At 35.5% G+C, this 20,866-nt stretch overlaps 2 protein-coding genes across 3 annotated transcripts; one reads left to right on the top strand and one right to left on the bottom strand.

Moving 5' to 3' along the window:
• Positions 1–691: 691 nt before the first annotated feature.
• Positions 692–14,432, bottom strand: LOC112500663 (myosin-17-like). The gene is made up of 39 exons (XM_025104201.1): positions 14,082–14,432; positions 12,225–12,353; positions 10,551–10,694; positions 10,307–10,452; positions 10,028–10,184; positions 9,888–9,946; positions 9,601–9,760; positions 9,342–9,491; positions 9,132–9,268; positions 8,901–9,047; positions 8,693–8,794; positions 8,558–8,615; positions 8,365–8,466; positions 8,252–8,289; positions 7,668–7,794; positions 7,377–7,547; positions 6,232–6,363; positions 6,009–6,118; positions 5,840–5,900; positions 5,534–5,711; positions 5,168–5,373; positions 4,959–5,078; positions 4,771–4,869; positions 4,474–4,695; positions 4,100–4,239; positions 3,802–3,919; positions 3,666–3,716; positions 3,495–3,575; positions 3,185–3,355; positions 2,906–3,061; positions 2,591–2,797; positions 2,376–2,513; positions 2,220–2,290; positions 2,028–2,127; positions 1,893–1,949; positions 1,754–1,810; positions 1,584–1,664; positions 1,385–1,467; positions 692–1,293 (listed from the first exon to the last, which is right to left on the bottom strand). Exons 1-39 carry the CDS (start codon positions 14,082–14,084, stop codon positions 1,170–1,172), a joined length of 4,593 nt encoding a protein of 1,530 aa, XP_024959969.1. The 5' UTR covers positions 14,085–14,432; the 3' UTR covers positions 692–1,169.
• A 3,110-nt stretch (positions 14,433–17,542) lies between these two features.
• On the top strand, positions 17,543–20,192 carry LOC112500960 (ycf20-like protein). Of its 2 annotated transcripts, XM_025104585.1 has the most exons (4): positions 17,543–18,032; positions 18,655–18,728; positions 18,840–18,847; positions 19,109–20,192. In XM_025104585.1, exons 2-4 carry the CDS (start codon positions 18,663–18,665, stop codon positions 19,509–19,511), a joined length of 477 nt encoding a protein of 158 aa, XP_024960353.1. In that variant the 5' UTR covers positions 17,543–18,032; positions 18,655–18,662; the 3' UTR covers positions 19,512–20,192. The 2 variants fall into 2 exon arrangements, with proteins under 2 accessions (XP_024960353.1, XP_024960352.1); XM_025104584.1 differs by having other exon boundaries at positions 18,655–18,847.
• Positions 20,193–20,866: the final 674 nt, after the last annotated feature.

Here is a 20,866-nt window from a genome sequence, read left to right as displayed (position 1 = left end):
ACTACAACTATGACTTATTCAACTTACTTGTCAATAAACAAGTAAGTTGTACAAGGAAGGTCTTTTAGCAACAATTGACATATTTTCAAGTTGTAATTTCAAATTATGAGCCCCACTTTGCCGTCAAACTGAAATTTGAATTTTGAACAACATATAAAGTTATGTATGTATGCATGTAGTAGGTATCAGATGACCAATGAAACCAAACTATTCCTTACTTTTCAATTATTTTTTATATGGATAAAGGTTTGTTTATATATATTAATATTTTTGTGTAGATTAAGAGGATTCTCTTATAGATGAAAGAAATATATTTTTAATTGGGAGGGGTAGGTTTGAAAAAGAAAATTTGATTTCGCTTCCCATACCAAATAAATCACTTTCTATACCATTAAATCACTATCAGTCAACAACCGAATAAGTTGTGAATCTCATTAAGCTACTAGCAAACATGTCTAGGAACATTTTGATTTATACACCTATCCATAACAAAAAACACAATATAAAACCAAAAGTAAAATAAATTACAATCAACTCCAACAAATTTTCCATTTTAGAGATTTATCCATGTGATCAATTACAGAACTTTGATAATACAATGATTGATCGTTGCTATAATATAAAGAATGTATTTAATAAACAACATAATAAAGAAAAGTTGTGTTCTTTTTTTTTTTAACACAAACACATCTTTCTTGTCAAGGAAATGGGTCGAGTCTCATAAATAAAAAATGAATTCAACACATACATTTTTACCCATCATCAAATAAAATAAAATAAAGGGAAGGGAAGGTGTCATATACAGAGTAATACTTGCTGCTATACACTTTTCTTGACACTACCACAAATTGTAACCTAACAATTTGCAACTATAACTAACTTCCACCCCTCCCATTCCCATACAAACCATCACACTTGGCAATCTTGCCATATCTAAAGAATTAAAATTAAAAAAAAAAAACCCTTTCCAACCCAACCAAAGGCTTAAAAAGGATGCAAAATAAATTGGAACTGGACCCAGACACTAATAAAAACCCAAACTGCCTGGGAAAATAACCAAGAAAACAGTATAGCACACCCAAATGAACCCAAAAAAAAGACTGTATTCACAGGTTTCTGCATTGAGGTATGCAGCCATGACATCAAAGGGATCGCGCTTCTTTCATCCATCACTCCGTCCGCTGATGTAAAAATACAAAACCTGAGTTTTCCCGAATCAATGGTGGAGGTTCGATTTCCCCTATCTCTATTTGTGGCATAGACTTGGAGATGTCATCCACAGAGAACGGAATGCTGCAATACATCCAAATATCAGCCACAATCAACATAACAAGTTTCAACCATTCTTTTCTGCAATACAGTATCCATTGGAATTGGAATTTACCTGGAGTCGTCATCTAACAAAAATGAACTGCTGACAGAATTGTTTGAGTCCTCTGTCATCATAACTCTCATATTTGAAATGACCTAAGTACAAAAAAACCCTTAGAAGAATGTTGGAATGACGATAAGTTTCAAAACCAAGAATATAAAATGAAAAACAGGGATATGCAGGACCAAATTTGTGGTCTAAAGTAACTTACATCTGAAGAAACACTGTGTGTACCGTACTTGTCATCCCAATACATCGTGCTAATTCTGTATAGTTGCTGGATGCTAAGCACCTGCACATAGTACATATAAGCTCTTGAACATAACAAAAGAGAGAAAAGTTATTTGGTTACTTGAAATTTTGAATTTTACATCTACTTACAGGACAAAGTTCATTGGTTATTTCATTCAAAGTCTTCTTAGGCTTTTGATGGATAACCTGACCGAGTGCAACAAAGAGAAAATATGATCAATATAAATAGTTTGTGGAAAGCGTAAGAGGCCAAGAAAGCAAAACTAACCAAGAATCCAACTGCCTGTCTAATATGCTTCAACTCATCCCAAGCGGAGCCTGCATACTGGAAAGTGATAAATGTTAGAAGAAAAGATTAAGACAACTTCAGAAACTTCCAAGTTCCATTCAGGCTAATGCTTACTTCCTCAGTTGCATAAACACACCATTGCTCTAGTTCAGCCAACCCCGACTTCACATATTCTCCATTACTGAATGAGCAGCACTCGCGTCGCAACAGAAGACTTCCATAAAAAAAAAAGGTCAGCAAGGATATAGATTAGAGCATTTGATGATTGATAATCGACTGTTTTCACAAAAAGAGTATGCAATTTACCTGTTAAATAGCTGAACATTGATAAATGAGAATATCTGTGTGAATACTTTGCGCACCAAAAATGGGGGAACCTGTAAAGCCAGAAAACAGAAGATGAAAAAAATGTTCCAAGTATAAAGGAGAATCGGTAATGCTGCTGTAGGGTTTAATACTCACGTAGTTTGCCTTCATCGTCTTCAAGTAATTATCTAGGCTTCTGACAATGCTTTGCCAATGAGCAATCAATGCTTGTTGAGCAACAGCATTAGCTTGGGACCGCCCTTTAACTAAACTTGCACGAGATGTCCTGGGTGCCTGCATCAAGTAGGCTGCATACTTTATACCCGTAATCATACAAAAAAAAGTTATTTTAGACCACAAAGCTAAATTACCTGAATGCATAATCCAAGCAGTGGAGAGATCTCTTTCTTTAGATTATCTCGTATCATCCCATATATCTTCTCAAGAAATGCAGTAAGTTGCTGTTTGAACAACAAAGCTGGATATTTGGCCTCTACTTGACGTAAATCATCAAGTCTACCAAGCACTCGACCATTAAGAAAAGAAAGCCCAGCACTCTGAGGAGATGCTCGTAACCCCTGAAGTATTATTATTAAGGCTTAATACTGTATTGAAGGAGAAACAAACTAAGAACGAAGAAATATTGTTAATCACACTAAAAGTGATGCTATATATGATGGTCATACTTGAGACATCCTTCCGAAAAGAGAGGCTGACGATGACCTCCTCCGTTGAGGAGTCATACTAGCTGCTCCACTTGCTTTAAGGGTGTGTTGAAGTAGTGTCAGCAAAGTGGATGTATTACATAACCAATAGCCTAACACATCGTTACTGTCCTGGACCTTCATCACACAAAGTTCAAAATCAGTCCTATAGCTTGTGACTTCTTGGGACTTGCTTGAAATAATCCATAAAAAAGAAGCGTAAATAAATAATATGAACAAGGAAATATCTACGGTAGTCACCTCTATAGCTGAAGCAATGGTTTGGATTATCCGGTCAAACACGGTGGTTCTTTCAACTTCAAACGACCTCCAATGGAGAAGGCTTTTGTATATCAGACAAGCAGCAACTGGTTTTCCACTAGAGAATCCTAGATCTTGTGTGATACACTTGATAAGTAGATCCTGGTTCTCCTGAAGAGGAACATCAGTGAACAAATTAGAAAAGATTATGAGAAGACCTTACACTTTCAATATTAAAAGAGTATCAATCGGCTGAACACAACCATCATTTTAAACATTTTAACAACAAATTAAGCTCATGGTCACTTACTTGTTGCTTCTCATTAAGGGATTTTTGTGGTTTCTCTTCAGATTCAGGCTCTCTCGAATTTGATAAAGCATGTGTCGTCTCCTGAACCACATGACATAGCATAAGCAATACTCAATTTCAGATTCTTGACCTATCTTATGGAGTCTATCCAAGCAAATTAAGTATTCTTACAGGTGTATGTCTTGATTCTCCATTCTGAACGTTCCCATTCTCTGGAGTTCTCTGTAGATTCACCAAAACAAACTAATAAAACGCCTATCCACGAGCAACAAGACTAACTAAAGTTCAAATTCCTTTAATGAGGTACCTGAATAATCATTGTTCTTGGCCGTGCAGATATCGACTTTCCGGTAGGTGACATGGTCAGTGCTTGCTGGCGAAGTACTTGATTCTCGGACTCCATATTGGAGAGCTTTTCTTCAAGCCTACATGATCAAAAAAAGATAGTTGTAACACTTCATCATAACAAAGTCACAAACCAATCAGTATGAATGGGGCATTATACACATGTACTATAATTAATCAAACATTTTTTATGAATGCGCTAAGCCGCTAACATAAAAGATCAACCAAAGATTTCAAATTTTTACTATTCTACCACAAACCTTTGACTAGATTCTTGAAGCTGATCTGCTCTTTTCTCAGCTTCTTCAAATTTTTTCATTAGATCAGCATTTCTAGCATCAGCTTCTATCAAAGACTTTCTAGCCTCTTCTGCCTCCTGTTTTACATTTTGCAGCATAGCCTGCGCAAAGTTACAGATTAAGTAAGCCACCATACCCCAGTTTAATTCAATTCCACTGCCACTGAATCAATTGTCATTTATTCCATCTAATTTTGACACTTGTCAGCATGACATTCTCCTAAGAAACATCGCCGTCTTCTTAACATACAAAGAAGAAAACAATGACAAATGTTTAAAAAGATTTCCCCCAATAACACTTGGTTCAGAGAAGCAAGACTTTTTCAAAGTGCCTACCTTCAAACTTTCTACCTCAGCTGTCAAGGTGTCGACCTTTTCTGTGTCTTGAATTATGACGGGGGTCTCCTTAACCACTGGAGGAGCTTCCTCAATAGCTTTCTGTGCTGCCTCACGCTCTTTAATTACTTTAGCATTTGCTTCATCAATTTGGATTTGCATCAAACGTAGAGCATCTTGCAACTTTGCAGTTTCTTGGGATTTTGTCTCTTCTAACTCGGTCTGTGGAAGAGTTAATCAGAGCCGTGATAAGAAAATCATTCAATTTTGAAGCCAAGGACAGTCAAGTAAAATTACCCTTAATCGCTTCTCCAACTGCAAACGCCATGTAAGTTCTTCGACACGCTTTTCTAGTTTGTCTTTTGCCTCTTTGAGCGCCCCCGTCTCCCTTGCAGCCTGAACAGTTACAAATAATTGGTCACCAACTCTAAAAGATTATTTATATACCAGGCAACATATAAGGTCCTCATTAAAGCTTGAGATACCATTTTGAGCTCCCGAAGCTCTTTCCTAGCAACTCTTCGTCTCCAACCACACTGAGTAACAATTGCAGCCTTCTGAAGACTCTTGTAGTAAGAATATTCTCTGTAGCAACGGTAGTGAGCCTGCACGCCACCACAAAAGTGATTTACAATCTATACATCTAACAGAATTAATTTATTCGAGGTGCTCAAAGTAAATGCGTTTGTGGAACCTGTATAGAAATTGCAGCTTTGGTTTGCTTTCGGTGTCTGAATTCATCTCGAGCAGTCATTGCTCTCAAACCTGTCTGAAGTGTGATTGCAGACATCCTGAGTGTTAGATAGGATTTGCTAGCAACAAAACACCGGAAGTACTTCTGAATCTTGACTGCCGCTGCTTCTCTTCGCAACTGCTCAAATTGCTTGCAAGCTGATAGACCTGATCAAACAACAGAGAAAAGAGTCGAACTCTAATAAAACTTACGGAAAAAGTGGTCAAGTCTGAGTTGAGAAATACAGAGAGGTGTGGAAAATAAATTCAAACAGTGACATAAATGTCATAAAAGTAAGCTAATATTACAAAGAATTGCTAGAAATACCTCGCCAGCAAGCCTGCAACTGGATAGCAGCTCTGCGTATCAAGATATACTCTTTGCGTGCAATATAAGTACGCATTTGCCTTTGAATTATTTTAGCTGCATTTCCAAGAACCTCCGCCCTCCTTGCATCTAGTTCTGCCATTTGACCAGCTCGTAGGAACACTTTTGTCTTACCAATCTGTAAAGGTAGTTACAATCAGTAACCTTGGTGTCTGGAAGCTTACATCTTACAAATGCTTCATAGCCCATTGATCATTGTAACATGAGTAGAATAATAAAAATAATAATATAAAGATGAAAGCTTACCTGGTAGCCTTTCAACCCCATCTTATCTAACAGCATCTGGCATGCAACCTTCTCATCATAGCTACATGAAAAGACATTATTGGAAAACTATAATGGAGAACAACACACAAAGGAAATGAAAGAATTAGGAGGATTCATGGCAATAAGAAACAAAGAATTTGAACCATACTTTCCATCTAGAACATCAGGATAAAGAACACCAAAACGAAGAAGAAACTCATCAAATGTCCGCCTGGTTGGATAACCAGCACAACTGATCCTGATTGCCTCCAGAACACCCTATATTACAAGGTAGAAATTGAGAAATACAGAGAAACAGAACCCTAGATACTACTTCCGGGTTACTTGAAAATTTGAGCACATAAGAAATCCAGGGTCTTCCAAATACTTACACCACATCTTAATTGCTGGATGATGTTTAGGTTCTCAAAAATAGCAGGCTTGAGAACATTATTCGGCTTCACACATCTGATGTAGTGAGGTTCTGTTGTACTCAAGGTTTCCATTAAAGATTGAAGTTGTAGCTGCAATTCATAGACAAATTCATCTTTCATCAGAATATTTCTAGATGATTAAGTTGTTGCAAGATCTAGTGCAGAAACATAGTATTTTGAATTAATCTGGTTGAAACAGTTGCTTCAAGAACCAAGGTTTGGAGAAGTCAGCCAAATGAGATTGAGTTGTAACTTGCGATAACCAAGCAGCAGTACATATTGCATCAAAATCCAGTCTTTCATTAGAGAAGAAAACATACATATCACTTGCCATTTTTCAGACAAAAGATTGAATCAGGATGCATAGCTACCCACTCTATGGGTTCCAAATGACCAAAGGGCAGACATTTTCACTAAATCCCTTGAGACGTCTCATATTGAATATATTTGTAACAAGCGAGCACTATAATCATTGCTACTCCCTCCGTCCCAATATAAGTTTCCACATATCTATTTTAGTTTGTCCCAGAATAAGTGTCTACTTTCCCATTTTACCCTTAGTTATTTCTTCTTATTATCAAGGGTAAAAGGATCCCTTAGTTAATTAATAAGTGTAATAATTACATATTCCTAAAATTGTGTGCTTTTTTTATTGTGGACATATTATTTTGGGACGGGGGAGTATAATTGTAATTAGGGGATCTAAATAGGGAGATCTCATTATGCTATGACCAAGCAAATCAAAAAGTTGTTCCATTTAGACGTTTATATGATTAGCACAAATACCCAGCAGTTCTCTCAAGCCATTCAGTTCGGTCTTGTCTTCTCTCTCTCTCTCTCTCTCTTATTTCTAAATTCTTTTACATCAAATTGCTGAAAATACGCAAAATTGCCAACTGGTGTTCTGAAAAAATCATCACCTCCATGTACATTACCAGGATATAGATCAATATATATCATGGTTGACAAAACTGATAACTAAATATAGAATATATATTATTCTCTCTGTCCCATAAAATTGCAACATTTGACTTGGCAGATGTAATCATGTAAGTGTTCCATTTACATAAAGATAGATGGGAGGCCAGAAATAATACTAATACCTTAAAACGCGAACCAATGGAGGAAAATTTGGAAGACTTGGATGACTCTACAGGAAGTGGAGGAAATAAACCAACAACAAAGGAGCATTTTGAGGCAGTTAATAAATCTTGATGTTCTGCCACCACATAATCCTTGTTTTTGTCTAGAAACTGATCAGCCAAATAATTCACCTGCAGTATAGGGAAAGCATGCATTTCAGTACATCTTTACCTTCCCTGCATAATGATCAGCCAAAAAAGCAAGGAAAGGAAGCAAACATTTTACACATTAGCATATTAGTACAACTTTACCTCCCCTGCATAATGAGCTATTGTAAAACTAGTGCGAGAAAGCTTCGGTTTGATGAAGCGTTTGTTTTTTGGAAATGTCTGGTACAGCTTCTGAGCAAAAGTTTCATGAGTAGACTTCGGAAACATGCTGCATCAAGTAGTTTACAAACATAAAATCTTCTCATAATAGAAATGCGGAGGGGTCTAGGAACATATAAAGACACACATGGAGTATACTTAGGGCCTGTTTCTTAGCAGCTTAATGGGACTCGCAGCTTATTTGGTCAGCTACACGTAACTGTTTGGTAGTAGCTTAATGATATAGAAAGTGGTTTACTCAGAAAGCTTCGAGGGAGAGCTTTATGCAGGAAGCCAAGTTTTTTTCCAAACTGCCCCTCCCAGTTAAAATGCAAATGTTCCTTCCATTTATGAAAAACCCTCCGAAACAAAAAATTTCCCAATCTATACAGACAGATTAATCCACAGACTTAATGGCAAAACCAACCAAACAGCCTTAGTCATTTATAGCCACTGCAGTCCTATATGCTATATAGAACCTATGATTTATAAATGAAAATAATAAGAAATTTGGAATAGGCTCATACCAGGCTTCATCCAGAAGCGAGATGATTCCTCCAGGTTTCTGCAATCAACTGTATTAGTTTCCATTACAAAAATTGAAGTATGGATCGACAATATTTCACAGATTAGTCAACACCTTCTCAATAAGATCCAAAACATCTTGGTTGTCAACAAATTCTATATAGCTCCAATTTATTGCTTCCTTTGTGTACTCTTCTTGTTCCATTTTAAACACATGCTGCAGCGAAGAATTTGACAAAAAGTCAGCACATAAATTTCGTATTAGGTAATTCACTCGTTTGAAAGATGATTCACGAATTCAACCTAACCTGGTTAAAATGCTGTTGCAGTTTTTCATTTGTGAAGTTGATGCAGAACTGCTCAAAACTGTTTAAAGCAAACCTTTCATCAGCATTATGGAATTCGAATTAATGCATTAAACGGGACGGATTCTAGTACACTACCTGTTGTGCTTAAAACTCTCAAACCCATATATATCAAGGACACCAATTAATGATTTTGAATTTGGATCCTGCCCAATGGAATTGTTTATTTTCTCCACAATCCTAAAAAAATGCAGATGACGGAGCTATAAATTAGATTCTTAAAAGATAAATGAGAAATTCATGTATTATGCCAACATATTTCGACAATGGTCTTAGTTTTTCTCACCAGTCAAACAAGCGAGAGTAGACGGTCTTAGCTAAAGCATCCCTACTACCCAATGCAGCTTCAGGATCAAGAGTTCTTGTGATTATTTCCTCCGGTGTCACCATTACACGCTTGATCAGCGCGTCCTCTAAGCTCTTAGCATCACACCTGTTTGGAAATGATGGTTTATCGAATTTAACATTGCAAAAAAAACATCAATCAGAATATTTAAAAGACAAAAATTAAACCTACATAAGCAACTCAGCCGTCACATTCAGATGATGCCGAGATTTCTCATCTTTAAGCACCGAAGAGTCAATCTCCTCTCCCTTTGCAAACTCAACATTACCAAGATGAAGAATTGCAGCCACAACCCTAAAAATTGCATCCTGAACGGATCTCTGCAAATGTAAGAAACCCAAAAATAACAGTAAGATATATAGAACCTCTTAAAACACCGACCTGTTCTTCTTCACTGATTCCAACAATGTCCATTGCCCTTCTGGTAGCAAGATACTCATGAGCATCACTTACACCCTCAAGCTCATAAGATTTTGACTGATTCAAGTAATGGTATGACTGTGGACTTTCCAATTTAAACTTCTCTCTGTCCTGCAAATGAATGAGAAAATGCTCTAGTAAGTATCCAGTATTTGACAGTTACCATACAAGATTAATCAAGGTAAAACTGAAAGAACCAGAATAATAAGAGCTTATATACCTCCGGTGGTGCAGCACAAAGAAGATAAAAGCAATGATAATTTCTTTCAGGATCAGATATCTGGCAAACACGGGACCTCTCAAGCAGGTAAGTCCTGATAGCTGCCCCAGATATCCTCCCACTCTTATCAAACTGTATCTCAACAAATTTACCAAAACGACTACGTTGACATGCCATTATCAACATAGTGATAGTTAGTCAGTTTCTAGAGAAGAGATTAAAAGTATAACAACGTTACAGAGAAGCATTACTTTCAGAAATTTGGAGGTTCCAGAGCAATCATGTACCTCGAGTTGTTGTTCCTGACAGTTTTTGCGTTGCCAAATGCTTCTAGTACTGGATTTGACTGCAAAATACACATTTGTTTATAACATTTTCAGAACTAGACTTGAGATGTCAGTGACAACAAAGTAAAATCCAGTCTTACTTCCAGGACTTGCTGTTCAACTGTCCGTCCTTCCACTCCAGATCGACCACCTAAATGTGCAAGATATCTCATGAGCATCTTTGTTGTTTCAGTTTTACCGGCACCACTTTCTCCACTGACCAAGATTGAATTGCTTTTTCCTTCATTCATCATCGCCCTATTTACAACGTAACTAAATTAGCTGATCCAAAAAGCTAAAAGAACCGAGAGTAAACTAAGTTACAAAAAGAAAACATCCTCCAAAAGATAACCCTCCCAAAATAGTAATGTTTATAATACCTGTATGCAACATCTGCGACGGCAAAAACATGGGGACTAAGTTCTCCAAATCCTGCTCCTTTATATTGTTCCATCATGTGGGTGTCATACAGATGAGGCAATCTTTGAAATGGATTTATAGCAATTAAAATATTTCCAGTATACGTCTACAAAAGGGATAAGAAGAAATTTATTATCAGCAATCCGTTAGTTCTGTCTTCCAATATAACTTTTAACTTCTATGAAAGATGAAATGACATCTCACATAAATCTCATTAAGTTCATATCTGGCTGCCAAATTTTGTAACACTCCTGGTTCATGCAAATATGAAAGTCGTGTCATGTCATCTACACCTCCGGGAGGAGCTTCAGTATCCTTAGGGAACACTTTAGAGACGTTTGTAACAATCTGCAGTCAAATAACCTAACCTCAGATGCAGACAGGCAGAACTGAAATAAGCAAGTCAACAATCATTCTATAATAAATATGAGCCTCTTTGAGAGCTATCAAGTTTGAAGAAGTATCAGTCGCCATCTGGTAAAGCATAGGTTCTTAGTACCGGCATGCAAAGGTTCTTAATACCGGCATGCAAAGGTTCGAATCCTTTTACTCTGAACAGCACTTATACCAAAAACAGTTACAAGATTTAAGAGTTAGTTAGCAAGTAATATGATTGTATTATCAGCAATCAACTATCAAATTTCAAACAACAATTCAGCCCAGAAAAATATGTTACATCAAAAACGGCTACAAGAAGTGAGAGCTTAGATACCATGGTAATCTGAATTGTATTCTCAGCAATCTTGGTCCTTAAGAAACAAATGTCGAGGATTATCGTTTATGTTTTTTGAGATGCTGGGTTAAGATTATTTCTATAAACTAACCAAAGTTATTGCTTCACCTTATCCTTTTAAAGCTTGACTGGCCCCTCTTTTGTTTCCAACTCATGCCATTTTCATGAGAGAGAGATCTAGACAAGGAACTTCCATTCATTGGATTGATCGGTGGTTCAGTTCCAAGCAGAGAGTTTGACTATTAGGAGGTAATCATGTAAAACCCGATTGAATGATTGAAGATAGCATTATAAAAATTGCATATTAGTTTGTGTACATCACAATCTTTTGAGGACATATGCTAATATGTAACTTATGGTATTACTACTTATTTTCACTATGAATTTAGCTTATTCTGGCATGCTAAAAGAATTGGGCAATATGAGATAACAATATGTGAGGCTCTATTTATGTTCTTTATCGGGACTAAAGCTATTCTCCAGTGATGCTGATGTCTTTACCCTTGGACAAATTTCCTATCGCTTCATTATTGGTGCACTTGTTTTGTACCCAAGTTCTTTTTATCTTCTTTTATTAGATACAAAAACAATTACAAGGATCTTAGAAGGTTTTCCATAATAACAGTAGGAACTGGCCACCATGTCTAGAAGGTACGTCAATATAACCTCTCATCTCCAAAAAGTTGAAATAAATGATGAACTTCAAGTTTCACTAATATACAAAAAAAAAAAAGAAAAAAAAAACCTGTTCTTAATGTAGTATTGTCATAGCATATGCTAGTAAATGAAAATTTGATCAAGAAATATATTTGTAAGTCTGTCTTGAACAAACAGTATAGGTATCTTGAATGGAATCATAGACCAGTTAAAGATAAACCAGGCGCACTGAAGCTCTTTGGCAGGGTCAGGAACGGAAGTTCCTGTAAGCAGCAATTTCCTTGCAGTTTTGCAAAGGGGTGGTTCTCACAATTCAAAACCAAGTCAATTTGGTCCAAAAGGAGTAACTTTACTAGTTGCTGCAGGATGGAATGCTAACCTGATACATAGATATATACTATCTAATATTTACTAGTTGCTGCAGAATGGAATGCTAACCTGATACATAGATATATACCATCTAATATATTCTACCACTAAACACTCACCTTCTTCCCATTTGTCGCATGTACATGAAGCTCTTGTCCATTAATTCGGGTCACTTCCCCATCAATCCATGCTAAAGAAGGATCTTCAACCCAGACATGTGAACCTACAATAATATTAACCGGTGCCGCCTGCAAGTACTTTATTGCATTAGAGGCGAAAATAAATTAAAAGAAAGGTTCTAGAAATTGAATATAATATAATCATATAGTACACTAGTTGTCAAATTCTATACATGTATATGACATTTATTGGTAACCGTGGTATCCGAGCTTTGGCCAACTACCACGGGTTCCAAGTCCATCACCACATACACTTGAATGGGGCAAAGCTCTTCCTTATGGGAAATTGACATGACCCGGAACAAGAGATGACAGCATTAACATTAAAGGGGATCAAACTTGGGTCTCCTATTCTATGGTGAAGCTACCCAAGTCATTTTGCCAAGTTAGCCGCCCTTTGGGGCTATATATGCTATATAGACGAAGTGATGAAACATGTTAATCGTCACATAGAGCTACATAGGAATCATTTACAGTAATATTGACTGGTGCCACCTACAAGCACTTCATTCTATCAGACACATAAAGAGGATAAATAGGGAGGTTTTAGAAATTTAAGGTGGTACACCTAGTCTTGGTCCCTATTTGAGCTATACACATTAATCATATTAATCATTTTGAATAAAAAAGCAACTCAATTGACACTCAAAATTTAAAAAAAGAAGAACATGATGGGATGGAGGAATAGTATTATGTCAAGGAGTTCAATGGTATTACAGTCCACCCTTGTGTATGTTGTGTCTTAGAGTCTTTTGCATCCATTGACCATGATGGCATTATCCTAATATCAGTGCTTGTAACTCATGTTGGTATTTAGGATTTCTTAAAAGGGTGATCCAGTTCACTAAGTCTCTCAGCTTTGCAAGAGTTAGGGAGGGTAATCTTTGTACCCACACTTCCCCCTTTTTATTTTGTAAAGACATTTCCACAATTAGTATCCCATGAGTTCCATTCATAAAGGAGCAACCCTACCAGTTTCCAAAGCTTGCCTCCATTTGTCATTTCATAACACTCAAATTCAAGATTGGAATGCTTCATTGAAGCAAGGAGAAGAAACCAACCAAATCAATAACGAACAAGGAGCATTATTATACTCTTGTACACCAACCAAATTAGATGCCACCCTTGCAAACGACATGCATGTTAATTATTTGGGAAGGTAATGGTAATCAATACGAATAGAGTGTTTACATTTTCCAAAAGCATATTAACCTATGTCCACACTTAGCTAGCCAATGAAACTTATCCCAAAACAGAACATCAATAGTTAGCAATGTTCTTGAGCTACAAAAACCCTAGACTGGCTTAATAGCAAATTTATCAAGTTTGCTAGTTTGGTATCTCAGAGATTCTGCTAAATTAGCCCCTCAATCTAATCTCTAGAAACGCCACCTACAGATAACATCAAATAATTTTAACTCGCATATGTTCGTGAATCTGAGCAAATCAGTACAAAATTTGAACTAATTGAGATACAATTTTGTTTCGAAAACACTATCTAAATAAATAACGATTCATATTGCATTAAATTGATTACTTCTCATAACGCAAATAGATAATACAAATATACATGGTAAGATTTGTTCTTGAAAACCGAAATAATCACAGAAAAACATTATCCCCCAACTTAATTTTAGAGGAAACCTGCTAGCATCAACAACTGGCGATGAAGGAAAACAAAGATTCAAACAAGTGGACACTTGGTTGAATAGATTTGACTTCGAAAAGAAACAAAGAATCAAGCAAAAATGGGCAATAATCATGGAGCTAGTTGAGAAAAAACAAAAATAAACATACCATTAAGGATGTGTCGTAAGCCCAATCGATCTCCTTCTCATCAAGAAAAAGGAGAACGAGTCAGAGAAACCACAAGCGACTCGGTGTGACTCAGATCGGTAATAATAAGATGAAGATAAAGAAAGGGAAAACCCAAGATTATTTCAGAAAGATGATGCAAAGAAGAGAACTTTTTGGAATATGTCTCTCTATCTCAGAAATGAGGTAAGAATTTTGTATGTATATGTTTATATATATTTGTTGGGTATGTATGTATGTATATTGTACACACAGCAAAGCAATGTGATTTGTGGGGTTTTCTTGGTCTCTCGCTCTAACAGTTTCTCTCTCTAGATTTATCTGTCTGTCTGTCTGCTGGTCAAGCTCGAGCGGCGTGTTATGGGAGTCCACTCCACACACATACAATACAAGGCGACTCAAAATCAGACATCATTCAGCCATTTTAGGATTATACTATTACTATTTGGGTCTCTCTTTCCTTTTTATTTACCATTTACCCTCCTCCTCTTGCGAGGATGAAATTTTTCAAAAACTTCAATTTCAAACATATATCTTTTTTTATTATTTTTCCATTTTAGATAAATAATTAAATCCTTGAATATTTTTATAATAAATAAATAATCAATTTTTTGGAACTCAGTTACTATTCCCCATCTTCATCCATCATTTTCGTTGGATTTTGTCATCAATCTCCCTCTTTTTTTCTTTTTTTTTCTATACATAATTCATTAAATTATTCGATAAGACGTGGAATCAAAAGATAAAAAAAAAAAAAACAGATGAAAAAAATGAATATTAACGGTAACAATGGGGTGGTGAGAGGAGGGATTTGAATGCTTGTAGGATTTGTAAACCTTAAATCACATTTAGGGTTTTTAACTTTAAAACATTTTTAACCAGTTACATTACAGGTAGATTTAAAAACTTAATGTGGAAATTTAATAGTTTATCTCTTCAAAATAAAAGATTTAATCACTTCAAAATGAAAAAGATGTTTCTCTTTGCAATATCACTTTTATTTTTTATTTTTTATTAATAAACTTTACAGGTTGTAACCAATAGTATAAAATAAAATTCTTATGGTATGGCAATGAAAAATATGATAAAGTTGGAGGGGCATAACTGCACAAGCGATGAAATAACGATGGCAAATATGTAAAATTATGGGTTATGAAGAGTAATATTATATATGTTTCAATTTCAATGGGATGACCGCCCAATTTCCAATTTTCGCTGGCGTGGAAGATGCTGTTTGCCTTCAAAAAAGAAAATACAAGTGGTTCCGTACAAGACACTCAGCACCGCAATCTTTCTGTTTTTACACTTAACCTCCTTTTATTTTTTTAGTTTCTCCTTTTCAAGGTAGTTTCAACACGAACGAAACACCCACCGTTTATAATATTCAGTGAAACCCGAAAAACGAGATCCGTTCGAAACTAGGTTTGCCGATGAGGCGAGTTCAGCTCGTGTTGAATCTAAACTTGATTTGACGTTTTGATCATTCTTCTTGATACAAGCTCAAGCTTATCTTGAGGAAAATTACATATTTCAAATACCTAAAAAAATAACTACAACTATGCTGGATAAAACAAGCTCAATTCATAAGTTTGAATATATTTATCGAAATTGTGTTTGATTCAAGTTTAAAAAATTATACATCTAAAGTGCATAAATAAGGCTCGAAAAGCTCAATAAAATTTTGAGTTGAACTCCTAAAAACCCAAACTCTATTCATTATACGTTTCAAGCTCGCTCTTCTGATCATCTGAAACCATACTGTGTTTTGTAAGACCATATAAATAATATTGAACTTTCACAACAAAACACTGTGAATGTAACATTCACAATGTTTTTTGTTGTAAATGTTCAATGTTGTTAGTACATTTACGATGTTTTGTTGTGAAATTTCAATGTTATTTTGTGACCTTATGGGTCATACGAAAATAGACCGATCTCATGTAAATGCAACTCTTTGTATTTGACCTTAAACTGATAAAATTTAGACTGTATCAAAAGAATTGTATTATAATCGGATTTTGAGCTGATAGTTATTTTATAATGTTGTGGGTGCACATTTTGTACTCAACTTTTGATATATATTGAAATTGTTTTTTCTCACACCATGGATGTAGATGATATTAACTGAAACTCGTCATTCTGTGCATTATTGTATTTCACTGTCTACACATTTATGTTACTCATTTCTCCGTCCTTTCTTACATCATTAAACCTTTTACCATAATATCATCATCAATTTCTAATTGTAGTAATCAATGGGAAAAAACTTTATTACACCTTTTGTAAGAGAGGCTCTGTCAAAACCTATAACTTGATTCCATTTTATACTATATTGTATTGTTAAGAAAACTAAGCGATTAATAACCGTGTATGCTATTACTTTAACCAAAAATTATAATCGTCTTCACGTAAATAAAATATGATAATTGCTGTTTAGATCGTCCTTCCTCAACTTAAAAAAAAAAACAATCATGTTTTGATTTAAATGTCTTCAAAACATTCACATAATTTCAATCTATTTGTCAGTTAACAATTATTTAAAGTACATTTGTAGTGATTTTGATTTTATTAAAATATTTTATAAGTGTTTGATCAATAATTAATGATTTAGTAAATAAAAAATTTACTTGGAAGTTTCTATGCTTGACAAGACCTCCCGTATATCATAATATGATCAGCTTTTAGTTATTATAAGAAAAAAGAAACCGTAGAGCGTCTTTGTTATTATTATTATTTTGTTGACATTGCAGACAAATTGACTACGTGCAAACTCACAATTATATCGTATGAAAACTGCAAATCAAAATGTTGTCATCTTTATCTTTTTGAGGTCATAATAAACTTATAGCCAAATACATGTATTTCCAACAAAATTTATTTGGGTCTTAATATATCCATGAACGCTCACCCTAAAATCTTCCTAAATTCATACCGGGTAACTATCGTGGGGTTATAAATTTGATAGAAATAATTTTTTAAGTTGTTTAGTATACACCTATCAAGCAACTATCAGAAGTTTATAATCTTTTAGTCGAAAAAAGAAATAACAAGACACCAAGAGTAGAAAAACATGCATTTGGTCCATGTGGTTTGGCCATAATTGCAAAGTTGGTCAACAAACTTTATTCGTTACAAAGGCACCTTAAACATTTATATTTTGTTTTGTAAAAGAAGAAAAATACTCTCTCTGTGATGTGCAATGGATGGAGTTTAGGACCAATTTTAATAAAAAAATGCAAATATTTAGGAAGTTTATGTAATAAAGAAAGTTTAGAGATCAATTTCATAATAATTATGAAACTAGAGGGACCAAACCCGTAACTTACTCTAAAGGAAGCAAAAAAGAAAAGGAAAATGAACACAAGTTTTCATCTCCATTCTCCACAACCAAGCAGCGGCTATTGCCTCCCTCTTCCCACACTCACAATCTAATTTATCGCTTCTTTCATCCACCATTTTTCATTTCATGCAATTAAGTCCTTCGTGGGATGATTTTTGAAACCCTCCATTGTTTACTCTCTTCGTTAAGGTGTTTGAAGAAATGAAGATGCAGCCCCGATTCACTTGATGTGATAAAATGTAAAGGAAACTAATGGTGAGATTCATCCACACGAAGGTTTTCATCTGTCTCATTCAGAACCACCCAAGTTTACCCTCTTGCTTCTTCTAGCAGCAGCAAACAACGTCCATCAAGGGCCAATACATTCAGATTTCTGTTTTTTTGGTAAGAGAACAGCAATCAATGCACCACCAGACAATCTTTGGTTATATTGCTTCTTAACCGGCCAGCCCTAGAGCCAACCTCTTTCCCATTTAGCGCCTTCAATTTCTCAAGATTTCCCTCCTTCTGGGTTCAATGATTTCTGCTAAGATGCAATTTCTGTGACTTGAAGCAAAAAATTTTGTGACTTTGATTTCTCTGATTCTCTTCTGGTATGCTCCATCTTCTACTTTTTGATTTTTTTTTATTTCTATAAGCACCACTGTTTGATGGTTCCCTTGACATCAAAAGAAATCTTGATGAATACAGGCTGTTTGTTGATTTCTTTGATGACCTTTGTGACCCTTTGTTGTTTGTTCTACGATTAAATTCCCGATCTGAACAGTGCATATATTCATCAGTGCATTGAGGGCAAATACATTTGAGTTGCAACATTGTCTTTTCTGAGAATTTAGATAATATTACTTATCTAGTGTTAAATGGATCTTGTGGGATGTAAATGATTAAATGTTGTAATGTGGTTACAGTTTGGGATTTCTAAGTTGCATTTGAGCAATTAATACACTAATTACATGAAGTTGTATCAGTTAGTTTTTGTCACCTTGAACTCTTGAAGGGATTTTCCTGCACCAACTTATGATATGAATGCGTGGTTTTCATGTGTAAGATTTCAAGCCTTTGTCCATTTGATTGTTGACCCAATGCACTTTAAGAACTAAAAATGTAAAACTTTTCTAAACCTTCTATAGTTTTTATAATCTGATTTCAAATTTGTTCTCTATTGTACCACTATTCTCTATTGTTCTTGAAATCGTATAGAATTATGGTTTGCAGGTTTCTGCATGGTGTCAGCAAGTCTAATGCCATCACCTGGCTATCCTAATACAAACGGATATCTGAGATCAAAGGTGTCATCTGTCCCTTTTTCATCAAACCTTCTAAAAAGTTCGTCCTCATTTAAGAAGACATTGTATGCTAAGTTTTGGATCTTCCATTTGACGCAACCTTTCTTCATCAAGGATTCCAAGTGAGTAAACTTTCGTTTATATACAGATTATGTTAAGTTTTCAGACTCATGTCACCTTATTTTACAGTAAACTGTAAACCATCTGTGCATTAGGAAGAAATGATAATATCGATTTAGGTCCACAACAAGATTATTATATTTGTCATGATTGAAAGGTTTTCAAGAGACTCTTCTCCTGAATTATGTGATCGGTCAAAAGTTGTAGTTTTCATCTTTTTAGAAAGTTAACATGCTCTTAACTGTTAATTTTTCACTGCATAGGAGGATGGCATGGCATATAAGAAGCAGTGCAGATGGCAGCGGTTTAAATCCCTCTTCCACAAATAATAACAGCAGAGGGACTAGACTCATAAGAGCCATACAAGCCTTTCAAATCAAACTAAATGCACGTTTTAAAGATCTGCGGAAGAATCTTCCCTTGAAACTGCTGTTTTTCTTGACTGGTTTCTATTGTTCAACAGCTTTTGCTACCGTTATAGGACAAACAGGTGATTGGGATATTCTTTCTGCCGCTTTGGCTGTGGCTGTCGTGGAGGGGATTGGAGCCCTCATGTACACATCTTCTTTTCCTTTATTCAATAAATTAAGGAACTTGGTCACCATGTTCAATTATTGGAAGGCTGGCCTTTCGCTAGGTCTATTTCTGGATTCCTTCAAGTATTAGACTTCATTCTTTTAGCAAAAAATGCCATTTCCTGCCCTCCAAGTACAGGAATGACCTAAAAGATTAGGTGGGCATGGTTTACATTCACAAATTGGATCCTACATCCATATAATTTGATGGAAGCTTTGAGATGTGATTCCAGTTGTATTGATCACAATAGAGGATCTTGTGGCTCTTGAAATCTATTGCCTTTATTCCTTTAGTGAAAATTTCTATTAGGGTGACCTAAAACATAAGAGGGCATGACATGCTATACTTCTGCAATTGGATCTTGGATGTGATTTGAGTTGATCCTTTTGAGGTGGGTTTCCGGTTATTTGGCATTCCAAATGAAGAAAGCCAAACAACAGGTGATGCTCTTGATCTACACCTTAAAAAGGTACAGATCCATGCTAAGTAGCTAAATAAAATGCTGGTTTGCAAGAATGGTGTGTTTCTGGTTGAGCCAAAGTGCAGATACGGCCTAATGAAGTGGCTTTTGCACGCTGAATCCGTGGAGCTTTGGGGTTACATGTAAGGTGTAGAAGAAATTTATAGTGAAAGCTCTTGTTCAAGATATTGTTGATGTTAATTTTGAATTTTGTTTGTAAAATTTATTTGCACACAGAAGGAATGCAGAAACATGTTCCTGAAAATGTAAAACATGTTTCAATATCATGAAGAATTTTGAGTTACTTCAAACTAGTTGTCTTGTTGTATGGTAGAGATCCATGTATAATCCAGGTCCAAAATGGCTAAAGTTTGGGGGACTCCTCAAACCGAACCAACCTGCCATATCCTATTCAGAAATAGGGCCTAGTGAGGACAGCAGTGACAGGCTGACAGCAGATGAACGCTTGCTCATACTCTTAAATAAAAAAAATGCCGTTGTTTGTAGATGCTTTTGACACAGAGCAAATGCTAGAGTGCGTTGAAAAACTCAAACAAGGAAACCCGGTCCATCTTCCAATATATGACTTTAAAAACCACCGCAGATGTTCCGAGTCCTTCCGCCAGGTATTTGCTTCTGAACATGTTCTCTTGAATGGTATACATGTCAATTTTGTTGTATTGCTTCATCTGACCAGGAAAGCCTATAGTTGGAGTTTTTATGATTGTTGTTTTAAGTATTCGGTTGAGTTCTGTATTTTCCACTATCTAGACAAATTTACGTTTATGAAACACATTTCATTTAGGGGCTGTTTCTTTTTTCTTGACTTCCAAAGTAGAACGGTATTCTTATTTTGTAGAACTTGCTAGGGTTATATTTTACGGCTCAAGCAGGACTGTGTTAAATATTCTCCATTTTTCCTCAGGAAATGCATTAAATGGTCTTAAATCCCTTTAAGGTTGTTGATTGCAGAATCTTAATAGTG

The sequence above is a fragment of the Cynara cardunculus genome (assembly GCF_001531365.2).
Source record: "Cynara cardunculus var. scolymus isolate 2C chromosome LG 17, CcrdV1, whole genome shotgun sequence".
Taxonomy (NCBI): Eukaryota; Viridiplantae; Streptophyta; class Magnoliopsida; order Asterales; family Asteraceae; genus Cynara; species Cynara cardunculus.
The sequence above is the reverse complement of the archived record's forward strand: the minus strand, read 5'-3'. Positions and strand labels throughout refer to the sequence as shown.

Excerpts from the sequence above, each read along its gene's own strand:
- LOC112500663 (XM_025104201.1), bottom strand. Across the intron at positions 5,901-6,008 it reads CCTGATGTTCTAGATGGAAA|CTATGATGAGAAGGTTGCAT; the intron begins GTATGGTTCAAA and ends CTTTTCATGTAG. Across the intron at positions 4,240-4,473 it reads CTGAGGTAGAAAGTTTGAAG|GCTATGCTGCAAAATGTAAA; the intron begins GTAGGCACTTTG and ends AACTTTGCGCAG.
- LOC112500960 (XM_025104584.1), top strand. The coding sequence starts at position 18,663 with ATGGTGTCAGCAAGTCTAATGCCATCACCTGGCTATCCTAATACAAAC. Across the intron at positions 18,848-19,108 it reads TTCTTCATCAAGGATTCCAA|GAGGATGGCATGGCATATAA; the intron begins GTGAGTAAACTT and ends TTCACTGCATAG.